Here is a 24,601-nt window from a genome sequence, read left to right on the forward strand (position 1 = left end):
TGTAGGGAAGATCTGCCAGAGGGTTGCTATTGAAATGTACGAAATTGTCGATCTTTGTACAGTCAAATGTCAATGACAGTTCTCGAGTTTGATAAACCTGGAGACAATAATTGACGACTTGAGTACAGATATATGTGAATCTCCTCATGAAAACATGAAGCCGTAAAGAAACAGAGATATCATCAAACAGATTTCTGTTTCTGAGGACTTGTGTTCATGGTGTACAGAATCATTTTTATCTTTGATAGCAAAACCCAATTGCAGTAATCAATTTTCATTCTTTTAACAATGACTCTCATTGTATCATGTGCATACAGCTTGAACAACCAGCCTGTTATTATCAACGCCAAAGCTATCTTCTACTCCAAATGTTGCTTTTGAGACGTTTATTGAACAACTCTCCTTTCCCATGCACGCCTGCAACACCAGAAAAACTTTCAGGAAGGGAAAAACAAATACCTAATGAATCATCATGTTGTTTGATTTACCTTTTCAACTGCAGAAAAGCTACGACTGGCCTCAACGCTGCCTCTCTGGAATGAGCCGCAGCTGCTTCCCTGCGGGTCTCCAAAGCTGGCGTATTGGATATCTGAGATGATTCTTCGTCCACCGTTGCATGATAATTCTAATGTGGTTCCTTCATATGTATTTCCGCATATTGTTTCAGTTGCCGTAATCTGGAAAGAAACATCTGAAGGGTTTCCTCCGATTTCCTCGAACAAAATCAATGTGTTTGAGCCATTGTTGAGGAATGATCTTGGGACATGATACCTGATACAATGCCATCCTTTAAATACCTGATCTTAGGATAATAAGAGTAATGAATAATAAGAGCAGTTATTGATAACACAGTACCATCTTTGAGTTGGATTGCCACAATTTGACAGGCATTTGCCCTCCTTATATTGTCCACGGTAATCACATTTGCCATCGCATCCGTTGGGATCGGCAGTCAATATTGGCCAGAAGCGACCTAGACTATTCCCATTCACCCAGGCATGACCCTTGCCCATACCTTGCAAGTCCACCACCACAGGTTCGGTTCCTGATGGAGCCTGGAAGGTGGTCTAGACGAAGATACAATTTAAAACAATGATCATTGACCAAAATTCCGTTGGAAACTCAGACAAGAGTTGCTGACATAATTTTTCAAGACAATTATTTTTATATCAAATATCAACTGATCAAGAGGCATTTCGTTGGCATGAGGTGCTATTGAGGATTGAGAAGTATACCTTATACCAGGTCATGGCTCTCCCCACACGAAGATTACCTGAGACCCATTTGGCACGGCCTGAAGTTGGATCGTAGAATCGTCCCCCCTCACCATTCAATCCAACCTTAGGCCAAATAAATATAGATGATTAGGTCAATCATTATAAGCGCGCACAAAATCCATAGCTACTGGCAGCTTCCATATAATTTACCTTATAACTCCACTCGTTTGATGATAAATCAGTGGTGGTGTTGCCGCTGTCGATCAACTCAACGGGACCTCCTGCTATGCCTTCAGGTCCCTCATCAAAAAATTCACCATAGTTCTGTGTGGAAAAATAAGACAGGGAATTGTGTGAGAATTGCTTCATTGAATTTAAAGATGCTAATGGAAATTGAAGCTGAACTTGATAAACTGTGGGAACTATAGTAAGCATAAGTACAGTACCTGCAGTCCAACAGTGGCACTGAGCAAAGAAATAATGTTTGTCCCGGGCTTCAGCAAAGCAGGTTTCTCGAATGTGAAAGTGTAACCATGTTGGGAACCTGTTATATTTGGCCAAATCAGACGAGCATGAACGACCGTGCAATGATGATATCAATGTTGATGATTATCCTAAAGATTGATCTGAATTAAGTAAGATCTTACCTATCTCCTTCCCATTAACAAAAGCATGAAGGAATTGCCCTGAATACTTCACACGCAACGTCACATTTTTCGAGGCTGTCCCATTATTGTCAACGCTGTATTGCATAGATGAAGGTGGAGAATGACAACGACGGTGAAATATTTTCTAGATGTCATCCCCATAGTAATTGAAGCGTAGCACAAGAAGAAATCAATTAATACCTAGTCATGTACCATAAGTAGTCACTTTCATCATATGTTGCCGCCTTTTGTTCAAGAAGCTGAGTCGCTTTAAAACCACCTTGTCCGTGGAGGGGGGCTTTAGTTGGCTCTGGTGCCCACTCCCAGGAGAGTTTTAGAGGTGTATCATTCTCATGTAATTTCTTTACAATCAAAGAGGTTTGGACGTTAACCTGTAAAAACAAGCATGTCTTAATGTCTAAGTACTTTTAGAAATGAAAAAACAATAACATCATAGGAAATGCTTTGGTTTTACCTTTGCAGTGTTGTAAGTTTCCTTGTTACAATCTTGAAGAATACTAACAGACCAAGCAGGCACAAAGTACTTTCCATCTTGTTGCAAGTCAACATCTAGACCATCCATTTTTGTGTTGCTCAGGAAACACAATCTCTCCCCATCAATGTTGCTGGTGTACGTAGTCAGCTGATGATGGACAACATGAACTTGAACAAACTGATGCTTACTTCATACTCGTTATATTGATATCTCATTTATTTTTTCACTTACCTCAACCCACCCATCTGAATATTTTGTTGTTTTCACTGTGCTGTTAGTCAGAATCTTCTCCCCCAATTTGAGTGCTGCATGGAGGTTTTTGAGGTGTCCCCACTTGGGCTGGTTTAAATTTCCTGAAAGTTCAGATTGAAATTTTCTTATAGTGGTTAATCATAGTAGTGTTCAACAGAGAAAGGATCAATTGATACGTTACGAGCACAAATCTTCTCAATTTTTTATGCCATGAAAAACGTCATTAGAGGTGATGAAAGAGCAGACAAGTAATTTTCTGAACGCATGCTTTCAATATTGATGCAGGCATGTGAATGGTTAAGTTAATTCAGTGATTACCGTATTCATCAAGTGGTGCATCATAGTCGTAAGATGTTGCGATAAATGGGCCTCCTGACGTGCGTCCAAAGTTGGTTCCTCCATAATACTGAAAATAATTCAAAGAAACGAGTAAAAGTAATCATTTGAAGAACACACATGCTTGAAAAACTGTCATAACAGATTATGTTGGGGAGAGTTCGACCATGTAGTAGTTCTGCAACACTCCATTGTACTGGAAAAAGCGTGCCACTGAAAATGCTAAATCTTCGGCAGTCCTGTGTGGATCTTTTTGGCCCCATTTCTTGTACCTACAAGGCAAGCGTGTGGCAGGATTCAAACTCAGTGTGATTAATCGGATGAATGTAGGGAAGAAAGATGTGCTTACCAGCCAGTCCAGTTTTCAGTCCACATTTTCGGACTTTTTGGACTGTTTGGTGTAAATGTATCGCAGTAGAATCCATTGCATGTGTTAATCTATTAGGGCAACATAAAAGAAAGAAAAAAAAAGAGTGATCAAAGATATCTACAGGATAAATTAAACTGAAATACAAATGATCAGTAGCCCGATTCAAAAAAGATAGAAGCGAAGAAGAAAATGCAATAAATACCACGGATGATGGAGAATCGCTCTGCTGGCACATAATCCAGGGTACACCAATATTTTGGGCTACAGCCATTTGCGCGCACCACTGAACGTATGATTTCCCTGCTTCTCCGTAAGGCCCCATGACATTTCCATATTCGTTCTCTATCTGATATATTCAAATATGTTTAGGAGTGAGATTAGAAGCAGTTAATGCTACTAGTAATATGTGTGAAATTGTGGATTAAAAAAGATGGCTGCAGGCCTGCAAACCTGTGCGAGAATTATAGGTCCTCCTTGCGATGCAAAAAGCTTCGCTTCTTTAGCCATGTTCACAATCTTGGTTGTAAAAGTCTGCATTTCATTCTGTACAAAGAAAAGTAAGTTGAGATTGTAAAACAACTCACAAGGTTAAGTTTTTAGAATAGATTTTAAAATATAATTTATATAATTTTTTAATACATGGTAAAAGCTCTTAGAATATAAAACTTATACATATCCATATTATATTATATTTAATTTTTATTAAATAAAATGAGGTTATAAAATAAAATAGAGATAATAACATTTAAAGTACTTGTGATAACTTGGTAAATAAAATTCTAATACTATATTAAAAAATAAATTTAACCTACTAACTTAAACTTTTAAATAAGATATTAAAATATAATATATATAATTATGTAATATAAATTATTTCTTGTTCATTATAATTGCCGAACAATACCAAGGAATGTATGAGATGAAAACAATAATAAATTTTGGACTTTTATCTCAACATTTATAAGCCCATTCTCTTGAGTTTGAGAAATTATTAGATAGGCCTGGCCATGGCCATGATGGATAACTATTTTTTTATAGTTTCCATAAGTGTGGTCCATGTCGTCGTGAGTAACATGATCTCCCATGGACAGGGAGGGTCTCACATAGTTCAACAGTGGGTTCATTAGGGCAAAAAAAGAAGAAGAAGTTGACAAATTCAAACCTTGAAAATCTCATTGTCTGTCCTGAATTTGATTTCTGGAATATTGTGTAGCCACACAGGGAAGCCCCTGGTAAAGTGGAGAACAAATAAATAATTTGGTAAATCCCGTAACAAGTCCACAACTGAAGAAATTAAAGCTTAAAGGGGGGGGGGGGGGGGGGGAGGAAAGGTAAGAGTTTATTACCCGTAGTTCCATTCAGCACAGGCATAAGGACCAATTCGGAGAATGCCATATAGCCCTGCTTCTTGCACTTTTTGGAAAAACTTTACAAAGTCTAGGTTGCCCGTGAAATTATACTGTTATGACAAAATCAAAGAATGGCACAATCGAGATTAAATGGTAGGCAAAGCCAGCCTCTCGTCAGGCCGATCGAATATAAAAGCAGGTGAGTCTCCCACCTCACGACGGCGACGCTCGTGTGCGTTCCAGAAAATGTATGTTTCAATCGTATCAAGTCCTCCTTCCTTTGCTTTCTGAATCAAATCTGACCACATCTGTAGACAAGACTCAATTAAGCGAGTATATATACCATATTTTAAGACTATGTGATGCTTTAATTAATTTTCTGCAACATTTTCTTTGTTCAATATATATATAATTACCTCAACAGTGCTACGAGGATAGTGAATTGATCCTGAGAGAATAATTTTTCTTTGGCCATTGATGATAACAGCACTAGAATCATATTCAACTGCTGCTGCTGCTGCTGCTGCTGCTGCTGCTGAGCAGGAACCTATCAAACCTAAACTAGCAATGAGAAGAATACCAATCCAGGAACCCGGCATCTTTGCTTATTCTCATAAAACTGAAAAATTCAGATATGTTTGCTTTGAGATATGTAGACTTGTATATATAGGAATGTATCAAGTCCAATACAGGGAAAAACTGATCTCTAAATTTTATCTATGTATAGGCAACCCCATCATTATCCACATTTTTAAGTTAACTAATTTGGGATTTTGAAGGAACGACTTCTACGGCTCTGGGATTTGTAGTTAGTCCAGAACTCATTCAGTTGCAGGAATGTCATTCCTTATATTATTGGCCAAATATAGTTTCCTTTGGAAGGGTACAATTGAATTTATGTTTTTTTTATAAACTCACTTGTATACATGAACACACTACAATGTGGTTCGAATAAAAAATAATTTGAATGCGGAAAAAAAGTAAATCACATTGTTATTAAATATAATCCAATGTACTAACCTTGAACCCTCCCGATCCAACATTTTGCTTACCTTTAATTTAAAATTAACCCGTGTAGAAGTTGTCTTGACATAATCTAGTTGATTTAGTTGACTTGACGGATCCAAAAGCAACCCAGATAATTGATAAAAAAACATTGTTTGGCTTTTAAAAAAAGTTCAAGATGATATCTTTTTTAATATTAAGATGACAACATATTGGATCAATTAGGGTATCAAAGCTTAACCCGCTACCCAGATCATGGACTCCATTGTATTCAATAACTTTGTTATTTCTTAAACTATTTTATACTTTATGATATGATAATAAAAATAGACACTCACAAAATTAAGCACTAATCAAATGCAAGAACATTTGTTTGAAACTGTGATAACCTAAAAAAAAAACAAACCAAAACAAATTACGAAGATCAATTCAAAATAAATCAAATATTGAATGATGAAATTGAAAGGAGAAAAAAACAAAAAAGGATTCAATTGAAAGAGAAAAAAACAAAAGATGGAACTTCCTAAATGCCAAAATTTCACATGCTTTAAAAACCTTACCAAAACCATTATGTGGCCGAACTCCCCCGTGTCTACAGGTCCTATGTTATTGAAACCTAACACCATGTTCATGATCAAAATCTTCAGCCTCCTCTTTTGCATTTTCAACTATAGATTCCTCTAAAGGAGAATTAGAAAAAAGAAAGTGAGATTAAGACTGCTTATTTTTCTAACATGATTATGATTTTACTTGTGTATAAGAAGATATATTTTAACACTAATGAACTTGATCCTTGTATTCCTAGTATTTGTGTTTCTTTATTACATGGTTACGAGGATATTTTCCCTGATAAGGTTCCTAGGTAAATTGTCACCTATTAAGGGAATTGAACATCAAATTAAGGTCATAAAACATTTTCATATATGATAAAATAAAAGCAAAGTAAGGAAAACATAGTGGTCGATGCACTATCGTAAAGATGTGTACTTCTTTCAAGATTTATATAATGATGATGATGATGATTTCGGTATAGGTTATAGTTGTGTCAAGCCCAATCACAAGCCTGAATTTAGGTTTCTTAGAAAGGGTCGATTTGAATAATGATTTTTTCATATTTAAATTCATGGGATTCACATCAGGTAGTATCAAAGCAAGGCTCTAAAATCATTTTATATCATTTTATCTTGGGATATATTGTTGTCATATCTTGACTTTTAGGGTTAGTTAGGTATGTTTTGTTGGGTTACTTCAAAAAATAAAATAAAAAAGTTAATAACAATCAGTTTTGCATCAATTTTGCTTTCTTGATAGTTCTAGCTAGGTAAAAAAAAATATTAATGTCTTTGCTTAGTTGGGTTATTTTGTTCTTATTTCATTAGTCCTCTTATTTTTATAACTTTTTTGTGTCTTTGTATCATTCATATTTTGCACAAATTCACTTTGATATTTGCAATTCAATATTCATAGTTTTTTATTGATAGTTTTTAGTTTTTATTGCTTCTTATTATTTTGGATTGAGCTATTAAGTGGTTAATTTTTCTAATTTATTGTTAATTAGTTCCTTAAAGAACTAAAATTGAGATTGGGTAATAAAAGGTAAAAGGTGAGCTTATTATAGTGAAAAACCAAAATTTTATGTGAAAAGCCAAAATGTTATATGAAATATGAGAGGAGTGACATCTACTAAGTGTAAACTCATGAGGCAGCGTGTAAGGATATATTTTATCTTACTACTAACGATGTCAATAAAAAGTGGATCATCACCACCGAGGGATAAGAATAATCTAGAATTGGGTTATTTGGCTATGCAATAATAATTAGAGTTGATGAAAATAAAGTTTGGAGTGGTTATAAATGGGATGGTTGGATTGAGAATCGAAGAAGCTAGCCTTCAAGATTGGCTAATCCGTAGAGGTCTAAAGGGTAGAAGACCTATGAGACAAGCTATTTCACCTTTAAATGAATATATAGACAAAAATAAAGATGGAGAGGTTAAGGATTTTGATCATGAACATGATGCTAGGTTTCGGTAACATTGAACCCTCGGATATGGGTAAGTTTTACCATGTGATTATTTTGGCTATAGGAGAACAAATAGGAAAGATGATTTTCGTGATGTTGAGTATGCAGTTGATATAGAGGCTTTGGTGATTAGAAGATTGCTAATGTTCAAATTAAGGAGGATGATGTGGAGAAACAAATGAAGAACATCTTCCATGCTATAAGCAACATAAATAACAAGGTATGTAGTATATATATTGATAGTGAGAGTTGTGCTAATGTTACTACTGCAACACTTGTTAAAAAGTTAAATCTAAACACCATTAAGCATGAAAGACCTTATAGACTTCAATTGTTGAACGAATATGGTGAAGTAAAAGTTACTAAATAAATTTTGATTTTTTTTTCGATTAGAAATTATAAGGATAAGGTTTTGTGTGATGTGGTTTCTATGTATGCTACTCATTTACTGTTAGGGTATCCTTGGCAATTTGATTAAAAGGCCAAGCATGATGGGTTTTGAAACATATATTTTCTTGAAAATGATGGAAAAACTTTCAAACTTGTACTATTGTTATGTAGACATGTTTATGAAGATCAATTAAGACTAAAGAAGAAGAAAGGTGAAGTCAAAAGTTCAAAACAATCATGCGAGGATGTGAGGAAAAGTGAAGTTAATAGGAGCAATGAGAGAATAATTTCTTAGGTTATTGTAAATACCTTTTCTTTACAACCTTGCTAAACAAAGTCCAAGAAAAGAACTTTTTGTAGACTTATATCGTAAGCATTGTAAAGAGAGGACAATTATCATAACTCAATTTTTACCCCCCCACAAAAAAAATATAAAAAGAGAAAAATCTTCTTGCCTAAAAAGAAACAAAAATTACAAAAGAAAAATATATTTCACGCTTTTACTCTAATTTCAGTGATTTTCGTAAATTTTTATTATTTCAAGTGTTATTATTTTTCATCATTTTTGTTTTTTGGGCAATCAAGAGAAAAAAAAGACAAAAATAATAATAACAATAAAGAAAATAAAATAAAAAAATGTGCAATTAGGGATAAAATTGAAAGAAATAATAAAAAAATGGGTACAATTGGCAAAAAAACAAAATGAATCCAGGAACTAAACTAGAGAAAACAAAGGAATGAGAAGGATGTAAAAAAAAGCAATTAGGGATTAAATCAAAAAAAATTCTGAGAAAAATGTGTGATTGGCCAAGAAAATAAAAAATACAAATCCAATGACTAAAATGGAAAAACAACAAACTTGGAGGATCTATTTTGAAAAAAATAAAACTTCCCCCTTTAAGTTAAATGGTGCTATTGCATGCAAATAAGAAAAGGTATGCACCAAACAATGTTGTTTTGGTGCAGCCTTGCACCATCTTCCTTTTTTTTCTACAGCACCACACATTTTCCACCCCTGAATGATTATATTTTATCCTCTCTAACACATCCTAAACACACCTATTTCTTTCCCTAACATCCCCTCTCTTATAAACATCCATCTCCATAATGAAAAGACCTTTGAAATCGCTATAAAAAAAGGTTAAAGGAGGCTAGGCAATCATGGTTTTTAACGGGAAAAATGACTTGTAGGGATGGAATTTGTCCAATTGGAACCACTTAGGGAGGCTTTTATAAGCCCTTCCCCTTCTATAAATAGATGAAGAAGAGAATAAAAATTTATTTTTGGATGTAGGTTACTGTTCAAAATGAAAAATAAAGTACATTTAACTATTAATGCATGGTTATTATTCATCTATACATTTTTATTTTATTTTATTTTTATTGATTTCACATTCGCATTATCTTCGTTTAGTAAATTGAGTGTTCGCATTTTTATGTTCGCATATGTATGTAAAAATTCATTTTTGAAAGTAGGTTATTATTTAAAAATGCAAAAAAAAAATAACATTTCATTATTCGTGCATGGTTATTATTCACCCATGTATTTTTATTTTATTGACTTCATATTCACATTAGCTTCATTTTGCAAAACATGCTTTCACCTTTTTACATATGCATGTGTGTGTAAATTTTAGGAAGTAGGTTACTATTCACTCATGATTTTTTATTTTATTTTTATTGTCTTTGTATTCACATTAGTTTTATTTTGTAAAATTATACTTCCACCTTCTTATATATGTATATGCATGTAAATATTTATTAAAAAAAATAATGTTGATGAGTTTTCAATCAAGTTAATGTCATGTTTTAATTAAGCTTAGATTTTAACAGTTAGGTCAACATGTTTTTTAATTTTAAAGACTGACGTAGGTCTAACATGATATTTTTAACCTTAAAACTAGCTTAATAATGAGTCGACAAGTCTTCACCAAGTTAACATCATTTTTTTATTGATCTTGGATTTTAATAGTTAGGTCAATGAGTCTCCTTGTTTTCAAGGATTGACGTAGGCCTAACATGATATTATAATCTTAAAACGAGTTCAATAATGAGTCAATGAGTTTTTTTAAAACTCAGGGACCAAAGTAGATTTAGTATAACACTAGTTTCATCTCGTTTTACAAGAATTTATTAAGTTGCAATACTCTATATCTAGGGTTTGATGTTAATTCAACGATCATCCACCAACAATAAATAACTTGTGAATAAGTTCATAAAATAATTGGATAGTTAATGGCGTACATGAAATTAATTTAGAAAAAAACATGACTAAAGTAATCCCTTTTTTTAATCAAATGTTAGAATTTTATAGATCAAAAAGTTAGACTAACTGGAAAACCAGCAAGTCATATATACACCTGCACAGAACAAGCCAATGGGAATAGGTTCCCAACAAGCACAAAAAAAATATAACCTAAAAGAACAAACCATCGGTTGTTTTAGGAACCCAAAAGCTACAGGTGCCAAGGATAACCGAGGAAAACAGCTGTCCTCCACAAACTATCAAGACAGACCATCAACACATAAATGTTTAAACGCCATTTACACAAAAACACTAGAAGCCATAAGCTAGAGATCATGAACCACCCGAGGACAAGCAGGTGGGCTCAGCAATAAGGTGTTTCACGTGAAGCCAATATGCATGTATCATGCATTCACGTAGTAGCAATTATCATGGAGAAAAACCATGATGAAGAGCTCAGCCATAAGCAAGAGAGCACAGCAACCCGAAGACAAAACCTGGTGGGCCCTGCAGCTTAATTTTGTCATGTAAAACCAATATGCATGGACCATGCATACACGTTGCGACGATTCTCATGAATCATGAAGAAACCAAATCAGAGGATTCAGCAGCACAATTAAGAGATAACAGGCCACCCAATCAGCCTACATATAGAATTAAATAATCCTTTTCATAGAAATGGAAGACAATGTAGAAAAGGATTTGAAAGCGCCTGAACATTGTAGCAATCTCCTTAGACTGCCCATCAAAAATCCACTTGTTTCTTTCCTCCCAAATGAGATACACCGTGATACCCAGAGAAACTCGTCTCATCCGAGCCTCTAGGTTATTCCTCTGAGAGTGTAACCCCTGAATAGCACTGATCAAAGTCTGCATGGTCCTCCCAATCCGCAGCCAAGATTTTATCATTGCACACAGACAACATGTCCATTCACAAGCACAAAACAAATGACTATAGGACTCTTCCACTTGCCTACAGAACATACAATTGGGATTAGTAGGGACGAAAACCAACCTGACACGAGTCCTAAGCTTTCCTAGGACAGCCAACCAGAGGATGAAACTGTATTTAGGTAGAGACCATTGTTCCCAAACCACTCAGCCCCATGAGACTGTTGAACTAACCAGTTTGAAGAAATCATAGGCATGGGATAGAAAGAAACCTGCACCAGTAAACCAACTACTCAGCAGAGTAATACTCGACTCAGAGTCCCCACAGAGCTGCAAGAGGAGGTCCCTAATAGAAATGATAGCTTTCCACAGCGGAGAAGAAGAGTGATATGCATGAACAGACCAAATGGTGCCAGAGTTCAAATAAAAATGGTGAATCCAACGAATCCAAACTGAATCCATTTTAACATGAATATTTCATAATTGCTTGCCAAGAAAACTTCTGTTACAGGCCTAAAGATCAAACAAGCCAAGAGCCCCCCTGTTTTAGGCAAGCAAATAGACTTCCAAGCAACCAAAGCTGAGGTACTTCGTCTGATGTCACCTGTCCAAAGAAAATTTCTGCAAATGCTAATAATGTTCCTCATCACAATGTCAGGGATGGGGAAGATATTGAGCCAGAATTGGACTTTCCCAAACAAAATAGACCGGACAAGCTCCAACCGACCATCATATGTAAGGTGCTTGCCAATCCAACCTTAGACTGAAGATTTCAAGTCCTGCAAAAGTGGGGAGAACTGACTGGCAAGAAGTTGATGGGGACTTAGAGGGACCCCAAGATATGTGAAAGGAAATCTCCTTTCTTTGAAGCCAGAAGCAGTGAGAATAGATTGCTTTTCAGAAGTGCCAACTCCCCCGAAGAAAATGGATGATTTTTGCTGGTTGATGTACAAACCAGAAGTCTGGCTAAAGAGAGTGACCTGTTGAAGTAGACAATGAACTGAAGAGGAGTCACCATGGGAGAGAAGTAAAACATTATCTGCAAACGCAAGGTGGCTGATACCTTGCACCTCACACTTTGGATGGAACCGAAAGCCTTCCTATTGGGAGGCAAGCTTGAGCAGCCTGGAGAAATACTCCATACAACAGATAAAAAGATACGGAGACAAGGGGTCTCCTTGTCTGACTCCACTCTTCCCCAAGAAAAATAACTAAAGTAATCTTTCATTTGAAAGGATGCGGTAAAGGTGATTTCTATCTTTATTTAAGCATAACCAACCCTTTTTTATGGATATGTGTAATTGTATAAAATGGAAAAACTATACAAAAATACGAGGATCATACCCCCAAGAAGTACGTTATCCTATTACCCAGATCCAACTGACTTTAGGCACGAGGAAAAAAAAGCAAAAGCTAAAGAAAACTAAAAAAGATCTGAAAACAAGACTAACTGAACAACAACTGAGAAGCATGTCAACTGGTTTCTAGAAATCTCAGAGTCGGTCGACTAGTTATACAAATAAAAATGCAGAAAAAAAACCTAGAAACTGGTCGATCAGTTTATGGAAAACTCAAAATTGATCGACCAGTTCTGCAAAAATAATAGACATGCTAAGAGGAACTAGAAGAATAATAAAACAAAGGTACCTCATAACTCTAAAAGACGCCATAAGACCTTAGAGTAGCAGAAATCTGATACTTTGGTTCTAACTCAACCAACTAGGACCAAATAAGCTTAAAGATCTCATTAACAACATGGTGAAGTCGATAAGCCTGGTGAAAAAATCGATTATTCCTCTCATACCAGATGACGTAAACCATGGCTGAGGGGACTAACCAAACAAGTGGATGTATAATCTCCTTCTTCTATATATAGTGCGTTTATGCCCACTAAAGCAAAGGTCACCATGTCATAGAAGGTCAACTCACAAAGATCCTGCCTGTGATAGGCCCTAAATTGAAGCAAAGAAAGGACAGTGAAAGAATAGATGGTCATGTATCTCAACATACGACCTATAAAAGATATTTATTGAGGAGCTGATGATCTAATAAGCATGGAGTCTGTCCATGGTGTGAAGACGACCTATAGAAACAAACGATATGACATGGAAACTAGATGAGGTGATATATAGAATTTGTGGGTCTCGTGTCTCCAAGAACCTCTTATGCCAAGTCAATAGAAAATATCCCTAATGAATGACCTTCCAAACATAGTGATATGGCAATGCAATCCTTGGATGGGAATGAACGGAGTCCTAAATAGGCTAAAGCTCCCGACTACCAAGGAAAAAGCCCAAGTGCCCTTCTCAATAATGTTTGAGACCTTGACATCCCAGGGAAGCCCAGTCGAGGATAGCACCCTGAAAGGAAAATTACTTCAATCTCTAGATCTAGTGCATACTTTAGCATTCTTAGTCTCCTTCAACAACTATATGATGACTTCAAATTATTTTTTTTCCAAAAATACCTCGATATGCATTTTTTAGATCTGTTTGCATCGCCTATAATGACATCTTTTTTTAGATTTCCTGGAGCATATATTGTCTTTCTTTTAAGGATGTCACTCTATGAAATGACTACATTTCGAGCTAATCACTTTATAAAATGATCAATTTTTAATTTTATCTTTTATAATTTGTTTTTCCATCTTGTTATGATGTAAAAAATACAAAAACAAAAACATGACATATCAAAAAAAAATTATAAAAGGCAAAATAAGATATAAACGAGTTGCCACCTATTTTTAGAGGTAACTAGGACATTTAAGATTGATCTTGCAAAGTCTTAGGTCAGAGGCTAATTATACCTGAAAAAAATAAAAAATAAACTATCTTAAGATATCATGTCTAAGTTAAGTTACTCTATTTTGTTTAACTTAAAGACCAATTTTAAGAGTCACACCTTTATGTCAAGTTGCCTAAACTATTAAATATGTTAATTTTCTATTTGTTTTTGTATATATTTCTTTCTTTTTATTTCTATACCCTTTTTTTATTATCTTAAGATTGGATTCTATTTGTTGTATACTTCATTTTTGTTTGCTCATTTACTTATTTTGTTAATATCTATTTATACAATTATATTTAATTACTAGGTTCAAAAAAGGTCCCTAACCTGGTTGATTATTTGTTATGCTCATGTGTATTTTATTATAATTATTTTTAATATTCTTATATATATCCTTTATGTTTTCTAATTATTAGAGTGGATATTAAGAAATGCTCATGCACTCAATTCACTATACTTTGTCACACATTTGTTTTTAGTTTAGAATGAGAAAAAAATGATGTCATGATAGACTTTATCTTTAATGAGCACTCAAGAAACATCAATCCTTATGGAAAGCTTATTTGGTTGTGATGGTTAGTCAATAGAATTTTTCATTTCATACTTTTTACACCTAGTAAACCTTAGACCAACCTATTATAGCATGTGACCCGAGGATTAAATGACTTCTTTTTAAGACTAATCTAGGTTAGTTAGCTTGACTGTAAATTTTAATAACTTAGAATCATCCCTTGTAATTTTCTTGCATTGTCATAATAAGCAAGCCAAATATGGATGAAAGATTGACCAAACATCATAAGGTCATGAAATTTTGGAGATGGATGACAATAAAATAAAAAATGCAAAGCTTTTACTCTTAATGTATCCAAAATAACTCAAGAATCTAACTTTGACAAAGATGATATTTCTTTTAAAAAAAAAGTATAAAATGTATTACATGATCTAGTATATCTTCAATATTTTATTGGCGATACCAAGTAATTGAGTGCTAGAGCAAGTTGATTGACTCTATCCATAAGTAAATCTGCCCAAATGATTTTGTTTATGGATTTATCAATGAAGATCCATATTCATATTCACAATAGAATTTTGAATAGATAATAATCCTCAAATGGTTGTTTTGTTGAATTCACCAAGAAAACATCGTCAATGCAAATTATAACCTAATAAAATAAGCAATGTAATTTTTTAAAATCATAAAATATAAAGGATACCATTTGCCTTAGAATTTAAAACTTTTAAAGTGTCATTGTTGAGTATTTACTTATATTAAAACAATACTTAAGATGTCCCAATAGGAGAACAAACATGAAGCATAGAAACTCTCATCATCCCTCATTGAAGGCTATTCCATATCCATTTTCTCGTTCTATATATATATATATATATATATATATATATATGAAGGTTATTAATTTTTTTTATAAAAGAAAATACGTTTTTTTTTTTAAATCTGCAATTTTAGACAAAGAAAAAAAGGATGGAGAAAGAGCTCTCTTAGACCAAAATCATTAAAAAGAGATTGAAGTCATGAAAAGTGAAGTGCATCGATTAAATGGTTTGCTTGATCAAGTGCATCAATATGGAAATTCTAGTGAACAATCTTCATATATGGAAACTACTATAGTGTAACTCATTATGATAGCATGGATTTTCTTTTCCATCAATCAATTAAAACCAATCTTGAAGAATCTTATCTCTTCTCTTAAAGCATGTCTACTTTGTTAAGAACAAGACTAGTTTTTTTAAAAATCAACTAAGTTGCACCATTTATTGTTGTCAAGACTTAATTTCCAATAACTCCACACTCATCTTTGATATTTCCCCAACTATCCCGACCTTAAACATTCAATTACTGGTCTTATTTTAAAAGCTTATAAAGGAGAATGTTTTAAAAAAGATGGGTTAGATAAGTACTATTCAATTAAAGATAGGTTGTTGAATTATAACACCTTAAACTTTTTAAGAATAACAACATTTTCTTGAGTGGAGTTTTCATATTATTGCAAATGATAATTAGGAAAAGACTAGCCTCGAGGAGATTCTATGATAAAGGGATGATTATATCAAATGAAAGATAAAAATCACACTAAGATATCATACCTAAGATAAGTTGCTACGTGTTTGTTAAACTTAAGGAACCATTTTGAGGGCCATGTTTGTATGTCAAGTTGCCTAAACTACCGAGTGTGTTTGTTATTAGGTAAAAAAACCTATTCAATCCTAAAAATAAAGTGATTTTCGATTCATGACAAGAAATGTCTAATTCCTCACTTTTAAACAATAGCAGGTGTTGGGCTAAAATTAGTGGTGAAAATTAAAATTGGCCTAAAAAGATTTCTTTTTAATAAACATAAAATAGGGTTGACCACCACCAATTGCACTTAGTGGGCCTATAAGGGGTTTAAATAACCTATTCTAAACACGCTTGCTTAGAAGAAAAAAAAAAACAAAAAGAAAGAGAAAACACAACTTCTAACACCAAAAACTAAAATATGAATAATGCATCAAACAACCATACAATCTTCTACATGTTAAATGAAAAGTACATAAAAAATAATATTTATAAATATATCAAATGTTAAAATCTTAATAGATAACAAAAATAAATAAAGTCACCTTATAAGTGACCTAACTAGCTAAACTATAGCTAGATGGAAAATTGACATAACTGCTCAAATGAGTATTATTGGTGACACCCTTGAACATGCTAATCTAGATACACAAATCAAAATCAAGGAGTTAAAATTATTAATTAGTATAAAATAAAACAAAATGTTATATATTTATCTATCCATGTTATAATTACAGAAGGACATCATTATTAAGGGACCAAATAACTGAGGAACATTATAATCAAGGGTTACAATATCGAGAAACATGATAACCAAAGGACACTCATGAAATAAATAAATAGATAATATAAAAAAGAATAAAATAAACCACTTCATTGGAAATATGGTGGCCTTATGAATCGATAATGTAAAAAAAAAAAAAAAACAAACATATAAGCAGACTAACATTTTATTAAACAAGCAAGTAGGGTTCTAATTTTAAGAGTAGGGGATGGTTTCACATTTAAGGCATTTCCCTTTTAATGCATAACATAACTTTAAACTAAAAAGAAACATAACACGAATCTAACAACATATAAATATAGACAAGACATCGATATATAAGTGCAAATCATAGCAATCATGTATATTGTCAAATAAACCGAATTCAAACTTTAAATTTGAAAAGAACTTTAAAACTTAAAAGAAAATTAAATTGGTTAAAATGTAAAATAAAAAAATAAAACCATGTGTAGGCCAAGTATTTTAAGTTTTGAACTAAAGGTGCAACACCAAAAATTCATTATTGGAGAATTTATATGCAAAAAACTCCATGCAACATCATAACAATCCAAATAAATAGTTTTGTATTTGTAACTCTCACAAAAAAAAAAAAATTAGGCAATTTTCAATTGAGAACCTTTCTCTTTAAAACGCTTTTTTCACTTGAAAACTGACGGGAAAAAAAAAAAAAGCATGCCCACAAGTTAGAATTTTAATTTAGAGTTGAAAATGTGATATTTATTTTAAAAAAAATAGAGATGACATAACCACACTCACATATGTAGTACATCACTATTGGAGTGTAAATCATGGGAATGTACCCTAGTATTTTTCTCCCTTGAGTTTATATGTGGAAGATTGTTCTATCTTATCTCATTCTGAATATGATTGGGTTGATCGACAATGACATGTATGGTTTCAAAGTTTGTCTCGATTTTGTACCACTCACATAGCTCACACTAAAATGTTTGGTTAGCTATTGTGCCTCAATGCATTTTAGGGAGAACTAGCTAACTCTAGGTTCACAGATCTGATCTTCTTCCTTTTAGGTTAGTTATTAAACTCGGACTGGCCCGGTGGGTCGACCCGGTGGCTGGACCGATCCAAGTAATGTGAAAGACCGGCAAGAGCAAAAAAAAACAGTCAAACCCAATCAACCTGTCGAGTCGACTCGTGACTCGGGTGACCCGGCAAAACCCGGTAGAGATCTTTTTTTTTCAAATGCTTTTTTTTCCTAACCAGAGACCCCTCTTTTTTTCATATTTTTAAGTTGGTTATTAACCCTTTTCAAATTTCACTATATAAATACTAGAAGAATGTTTTATTTTTCAATATGAGATTTGAAACCCTTTAGTAAATATACTCTATGTTCACAAGTTATTTTTTCAGTATGGAATTTGAAGTCCTTTAGTATATATACTCTATGTTCACAAGAAAAAAGTTATGTTTTTTCAACGTGGAATAAAAAAAACTTTTTTGGTTTAAATACTTCAACTTAAAATGATAACATAATATCTTTTAAATGTGGGATAAAAAAATCTTTTAAAATAATCATTTAAACTTCATTATTTACAACATGTATAGCATATATTCACATGGATTGTTTCATAATTTTTTCATATGAAATATTAAAACTTCAAATATTTTTTTTATATTTTTCCTAGTTGACCCGAGCTGACCCGGGTCAACCCGTGTAACTTGAGACCCGGCTCCTTGACCGGATTAACCACAGATCGGGTTTGATAACTATATTAAAAACAGTGAATCTGTTGTAGTTAAAGCCAATAAAAAAAATGAGAATAGGTGAAAATGGATAAGAAAACAAATAAAATAGAAAGGGTAAATCAATGCTTATAAAAGAAAGGAAATAAAAGCAAAACTAAAAAAAGAAAGATAGATTGAATTAATTGCATAAGATAAATTATATTTTTTAAAAAAATTGTATGTCCAGTGTTGGCCATCTTTTTCATTTATTGATATTATATTTATATCGGTATAATATATAAGTCTTATCTAAACATCTAATTTTAATCCTATAAAGAGTTATGTATATTGGATAAGGAGCTTACATATTGAATTATAGTACAATCTTAATTTTTTATTATTGATAATAATGTAAGTCCTAACTAATTTATAACTTTGATTAATTTAACTAATTTATAACTTTGATTAATTTAATTTGTTGAGGTTCCCACCTTGAATAAAATTGAACCTTTTAGTTATTCCCTTGCACTTAAAATCACGTGGCCGATCACTTCTTTTTTTTACAAACGAATATTATCTAATGGACGGAGCTCTTCTATCTTCCTCAATGTCCTTCGTCCTCTTGTCTTAAGGGAATAAATGAGATTTCGTTCAATCTCCGTGTCTTTGAAAATTATGTTAAATGTCCAAGTTAAAGTTAAAATAACTTTCTCAAGAAAACAAATTGCTACTATTTTTATATGTAATTAAAACAAATTGCGACTATTTTTATAAATAATTAAAAACAAATTGGTACCTTAATATCTACAAGAGATTATGCTTTTTTTTCCTCCAATTAGTGGGACTAAAAAGGTGTGAGATCTTTATTCTCTAGTGAACAAAAAATTTGTGATCTTGCTTGCTCTTTTCTATTGGAATATGCCACCACTACACGGTATATCCAAGCACACGGTTTTGGCGAAATCCATCGTCCCTCGAAGCATTCAACAAAATATCCAACAGATAAATTTAAATATTTTTTTTTTTAATTTTAATTAATAACTCAAAATCGTGAAAAGAAAATATCAGAATTTTTCAATAATAGAGAAGAACGCGGGAGAGGGTAAATTCCAAGCGGAAAAGATAGGAAGGAAAAGAAAACCACTTCGCGATGCCGAAAACGTTGGCCTCCAATCAGGGGGCCCGTTGGTGGTGTTGGTAATAATTGCCCATCCCTTTTCTTCCTTCAGATTTTCGACACGTAACCGAGACCCAGACAGTGATGTGACGAATTCACTTTTCTTGGAATCTTTTTTTGGAGGGCTAGATGAAGTCTCAATCATTAGATTAGTTCATGCTTCGTCATGGGTCCCACCTGACAAGTGTACTGTAGGTATACTGTAGTGTTTTTCTAAGAGTTTTTTTTATTCGAAAATATATTTTATTATTTTTATATCAGTATAATAAAATAATTAAAAAAAATAAAATTTAATAAAATATCACACAGCTTTTAATAATTAAAAAAAGACTAGTAATATATGAGAGAGATATTGTTGAATTCAAAATAATTTTAAAATATCTCTATTATTAAACTAGAAAATGAAAATAAAAGTGGGAAATAATTCACTGGTGGGGTCGATCTTTCCTGGCAAACAATCAGAACGGAACCATCATTATTATATAATTCCAAAAAAGCATGGCCCCAAGTCCACCTGCTCCATAATAATAAAATAAATTGGAAAGAGAGAACTCATAGCTAGGCCTACTTGCCTAAGATATCAAATCAAATCATTTGGGGTGATTTTCCTTTTCCTTTATAAACCACCCCAACATCTAAATCTTTTTCTCTTAAAGATTTACATTAATCTTAACGATGTTAGGCAAGAGAACAAATCCTATGATCGGAAGATTGTCGGAATTATTGGTCTCAGGCACCCGTGCCAAGTTCATGGATGCTAACACCAGTCCTAGAAGTCCACTGGACTACATGAACCAGTCACCAAAAGGTCTAAAGAATTATCATGATCTCGGTGGGGTTGGATTGGGTATTGTTGCAGCCCTTGACAAGCCTTCTAATACTGATGTGGGGCATGAAGTTTTGGCTAAGTATGCTGTTTGCAGGTCAAATTTGAATAGATCAAATCCAATTCCAGTTAATTCTGGTAAAGATTGTGAGATATTTAACTGTGGTTTTGAGGAAATGGATATGAAGAGCTTGGAAGACTATACATATGTCACAATCCATGCTCCTAATCAATCATTCACGAAGGTTTACTATGATGGAGGTGAATATGGAAAACAAGGGCATGATAGAAGATGTGAGAACATGGGATGTACTTCTGTTCCTAAGGGATTTCCTGCCAGACTTGTCGAGGATGTTCCCGTATATCCCACTTCAGATTTTCTGAGTTCATGCCACTTGTGCAGGAAAAAACTCTACGGCAGAGACATCTACATCTACAGGTACAACAATTTTTCTTCCGGCTCCTTGAAGTTTTCTTTAGAAGTTATTTGCAGTTGTATTCTTTACATGGGTTTCAAGACTAGAATTGAAGCATGAAATTAAACGTTTGTGTTCTAACCTGTTTTCAGGGGAGAGAAAGCATTCTGCAGCGTGGAGTGTCGATCGAGTCAAATAATGATAGACGAGCGCAAAGAACAGTGCAGATCAGAAGTTGCGAGATCTGCAGATGTTTCAAGCTCGCCTTTCAAAACAAGCCCCATCTTCTCAACTGGGATTCTTGCAATTTAGGATAAACATCTCAGTCCTGAACTTCCAATTTTACACGGCAATACGCTATACATATGACAATCTTATCAGCTCGATATTGAATATAATATAGAGCAAGCATAGCGAAAGAAAATTGTGGGATATAGGCTATGCAGTTTATGTTGTATTGAGAATTTTTTAGAAAGCGAATTTTGCATCACAAAATGATTATAATAATCATAAAGCCATGTTCAGGCAACAATTTTATTTTTATCCCTTTTTTAGATCAACGAAAACTTTTGAGTTCTTGAAGGGTAGCGCTCTCTCTCTCTCCCCCCACTAAATTTCATCCCATCTTTTTTCTGGGTTTAAACTTCAAGTAGAAATCTCAAATCCTTTCCAGGGTTTAAACGTAATCTGCAGTCGAAATCCCAAGTCTCCACTGCAGGCTGTACCCATAGGATAGAGTAACAGTACAGTTAGCCTGTTTGGAAGTGTGTTTCGTTGCTTTTCAAATAATGAAGATTTTTAATACAACAGACAGCTTGGTATTGTGTTACGTTTTTTTTACTAGGTTTTATGCGTAGTTATTTTTAAATTTTGATGAATCTCACCATTACTGAAAGGACGATCCATTTTAGAACTTGAAGGAGACCAGAGAATAAACCAAGAGAAGGCAGTAACACTCCTTGTACATTATATCAAGAACAAGGTTGTCAATTCCGTTTCGATAAGTATTTTGTTTTCTCAATTGAAATGAAATGTTTCAGTTTAGGAGTGTTTCGGCGTGCTGTTTCGGAGTTGTATTGTTCATATATATATATTCAATAAACATAATTCAAATTCAAGATAAATTAATTATAAATTATACAATACAAACACAATGTCAAACAAATATAATTTTAAAATTTAAAATATTTCTAAATAGTCAAGATTAAATAGATCTTTAACTTAAAGTAATTCAACTTAAACAAAATATCAAAATCTTATGAAAGTAAAATGTTTTAACACAAATATTTTAAATATAAAGTTAGGTCAATATTATCAAGGCTAATGGAATCTAAAGCATCCCTTGTTTTGCTCAAATTCCTACATAGTATAAACATGAAAAACAACAACATGAATATAAACCATATATATTAGTGATAAATCTAATTTTAAAAAATTAATATCATTGTTAATGAAAATAGTAATAATAATTTTCAATATTATTATTAATATCATTGTTATTGAAAATAGTAATGAAAAAGAGTTTTTTTTATAATTGGGTGGTTTAATTAATTAAATTGAACAAGGTTCAATTTGATTCAATGACTTTTCAAGAGCGGAACGGAACATGTGGAATGAAACCGGAACGTTCCGGGTGGAATTTAGCCGAAAAATCCGGAACGGACCGAGATTTAAAATGAGATGAAATTTGTTCCGTTTTGTTTCGTTTTTTGAATTGGTATGGAATGTTTCGGCCATTCCAAACGAAACGGAACGGAATTGACAACCTTGATCAAAACTGATCACTGATCGGTGACAGGTTCCAAGAGTGACGTGGCAAGCTCAGCACCTCTGCAATGATTCGAGACTTTGGAAAGAGATATTACCAGGTTTCGTATCAATTTAAAAAATAAAATAAAATACAATAATTTTTATATTATTTCAAATCTGAATTTTTTCACTAAATTTTTACTTGAATGATGTGGTTTCATTTTATATATTCCGTTTGAATTTTAAAAACTCTTTAAATTAAATAGAAGTTAGTTGAATTTATTTAATTAAATTACTCAAGTATAAATAACTCTTTTCATTACTATTTTCAATAACAATAATATTAATAATAATATTAAAAATTATTATTAATTTTTTAAAATTAGATTTATCACTAATATATATAGTTTATATTCATGTTGTTTTTTTCATGTTTATACTTTGTAGAAATTTGAGCAAAACAAAGGATATTTTAGATCTCATTAGCCTTGATAATATTAACCTATTGAATGAATGAATTTGTGAAGAACCTAGCTTTTTTATTGGAGATGATATAAGTTGGGAAATTATTGAAGTACCTTTGTCTACTTTGACTTTAGAGGATGAAGAGATGTTTTAATGACGAGAATGAACTCGGTGAAAATGATCAATTATTGAAATGTTTAGTTGATGACTTTCCCTACATACCACCACAAGATCAAGATCCTTATTTCTATATTAATGATGGAGATGATGTTTAATTTATGTTTCTTTTGTATTAAAACATTTTATTTTTATAAAATTCTGATATTTTGTTTAAGTTAAATTACTTTAAGTTAAAGATTTATTTAATCTTGACTATTTAGAAATATTTTAAATTTTGAAATTATATTTGTTTGACCTTATGTTTGTATTGCATAATTTATAATTAATTTATCTTGAATTTAAATTATGTTTGTTGAATTATATATATATAAACAGTACAACTTCAAAACAACACGTTAAAACATTTTAAAACTAAAATTTCTATTTTAATTAAAAAAATAAAACATCTACAAAATAAAATTGACTAACTTGAATTATACAGCTTAATGCTGGTCCACAGCAAAATACAACTATACTTCCTCGCAAGAAAACAAAACCAAAAGAGATGGGTGTGGTCATGCGAATCCATCAAGAATATACTAGTTTTTATAGCCACGTTGTATCGTAACTCGAATTATAATTTTTTTTAATATAAAATATTAGGCTATTGACATGATTCAATTAACTTAGCAGATTAAAAAAGACAACTCAGATAAGATGTAAAAAATATAATTTGATTTTTAGAGTGTTAGCAACACTCATTTGCTAACACGTATATTTTTTAATTTAAATATTATTTTATATATCTTAAAAGACTTAATTATCTTTAATTCCATATAAAAATAACAAAAAAATATATATAACAAAAGTTTCATTTATAATTTTAAAACCTGACCCAGTAATCGATCTGGTATAGTAATCGAGTCACGGGTTAGATGGGTTGACCCGTGTCAACCCAAAAAATAGAATTTAAAAGCCAGTCTTTCTTTTCCCTTGCTAAAATTAATTAACGAAATAAAAGCCAAGGCATGCCATTCGTTTTTAAGGCAACACAACAGTTTTCTACAATAAAGTCCTAAAATTAGAAAATAAAAGCCTAGGCATAACTTATATTGCTGGTGGTGGTTGCTAACCCTGGTTAGTTTAGCATCTTGAAAAAGATTCATACGTTTTTTTGTTGTCCACAATTACCGCTTAGGTTTTCCCTGCCCTTCATACATCTTTTTTTTTTCTGGAAAAATGGATTGTATCTCGTTTATAGCCTGCATAAAATTGTTGCATTTACTCTATTCTATGTCGTGATGTCCTATTATTAGACTTA

The 24,601-nt window shown here is 32.7% G+C and overlaps 2 protein-coding genes across 2 annotated transcripts; one reads left to right on the top strand and one right to left on the bottom strand.

Annotated features, from left to right (window-relative positions):
* Positions 1 to 5,445, bottom strand: LOC18100306 (beta-galactosidase 15). Its single transcript, XM_006381528.3, has 19 exons — positions 5,084 to 5,445; positions 4,880 to 4,975; positions 4,665 to 4,777; positions 4,481 to 4,547; positions 3,769 to 3,861; positions 3,521 to 3,664; positions 3,298 to 3,386; positions 3,115 to 3,220; positions 2,931 to 3,018; positions 2,592 to 2,713; positions 2,340 to 2,507; positions 2,066 to 2,256; positions 1,865 to 1,959; positions 1,664 to 1,761; positions 1,428 to 1,541; positions 1,236 to 1,340; positions 856 to 1,067; positions 489 to 771; positions 1 to 417 (listed from the first exon to the last, which is right to left on the bottom strand). The coding sequence occupies exons 1-19, from the start codon at positions 5,264 to 5,266 to the stop codon at positions 304 to 306; spliced, it is 2,481 nt and encodes an 826-aa protein (XP_006381590.2). The 5' UTR covers positions 5,267 to 5,445; the 3' UTR covers positions 1 to 303.
* Positions 5,446 to 20,301: 14,856 nt separating this feature from the next.
* LOC18100307 (FCS-Like Zinc finger 13) lies at positions 20,302 to 21,510 on the top strand. Its single transcript, XM_006381529.3, has 2 exons — positions 20,302 to 20,990; positions 21,120 to 21,510. Exons 1-2 carry the CDS (start codon positions 20,401 to 20,403, stop codon positions 21,277 to 21,279), a joined length of 750 nt encoding a protein of 249 aa, XP_006381591.2. The 5' UTR covers positions 20,302 to 20,400; the 3' UTR covers positions 21,280 to 21,510.
* The last annotated feature ends 3,091 nt before the right edge of the window (positions 21,511 to 24,601 follow it).

Source organism: Populus trichocarpa, chromosome 6 (genome assembly GCF_000002775.5).
Source record: "Populus trichocarpa isolate Nisqually-1 chromosome 6, P.trichocarpa_v4.1, whole genome shotgun sequence".
Taxonomy (NCBI): Eukaryota; Viridiplantae; Streptophyta; class Magnoliopsida; order Malpighiales; family Salicaceae; genus Populus; species Populus trichocarpa.

What these genes read in the sequence shown, in the direction of transcription:
- LOC18100307 (XM_006381529.3), top strand. Translation starts at nt 20,401, where the DNA reads ATGTTAGGCAAGAGAACAAATCCTATGATCGGAAGATTGTCGGAATTA. An exon ending in AGAGACATCTACATCTACAG is followed by an intron (nt 20,991 to 21,119) that starts GTACAACAATTT and finishes ACCTGTTTTCAG; the next exon opens with GGGAGAGAAAGCATTCTGCA.
- LOC18100306 (XM_006381528.3), bottom strand. Translation starts at nt 5,266, where the DNA reads ATGCCGGGTTCCTGGATTGGTATTCTTCTCATTGCTAGTTTAGGTTTG. An exon ending in GACCTATAATTCTCGCACAG is followed by an intron (nt 3,665 to 3,768) that starts GTTTGCAGGCCT and finishes TGAATATATCAG; the next exon opens with ATAGAGAACGAATATGGAAA. An exon ending in CAAACGAGTGGAGTTATAAG is followed by an intron (nt 1,341 to 1,427) that starts GTAAATTATATG and finishes ATTTGGCCTAAG; the next exon opens with GTTGGATTGAATGGTGAGGG.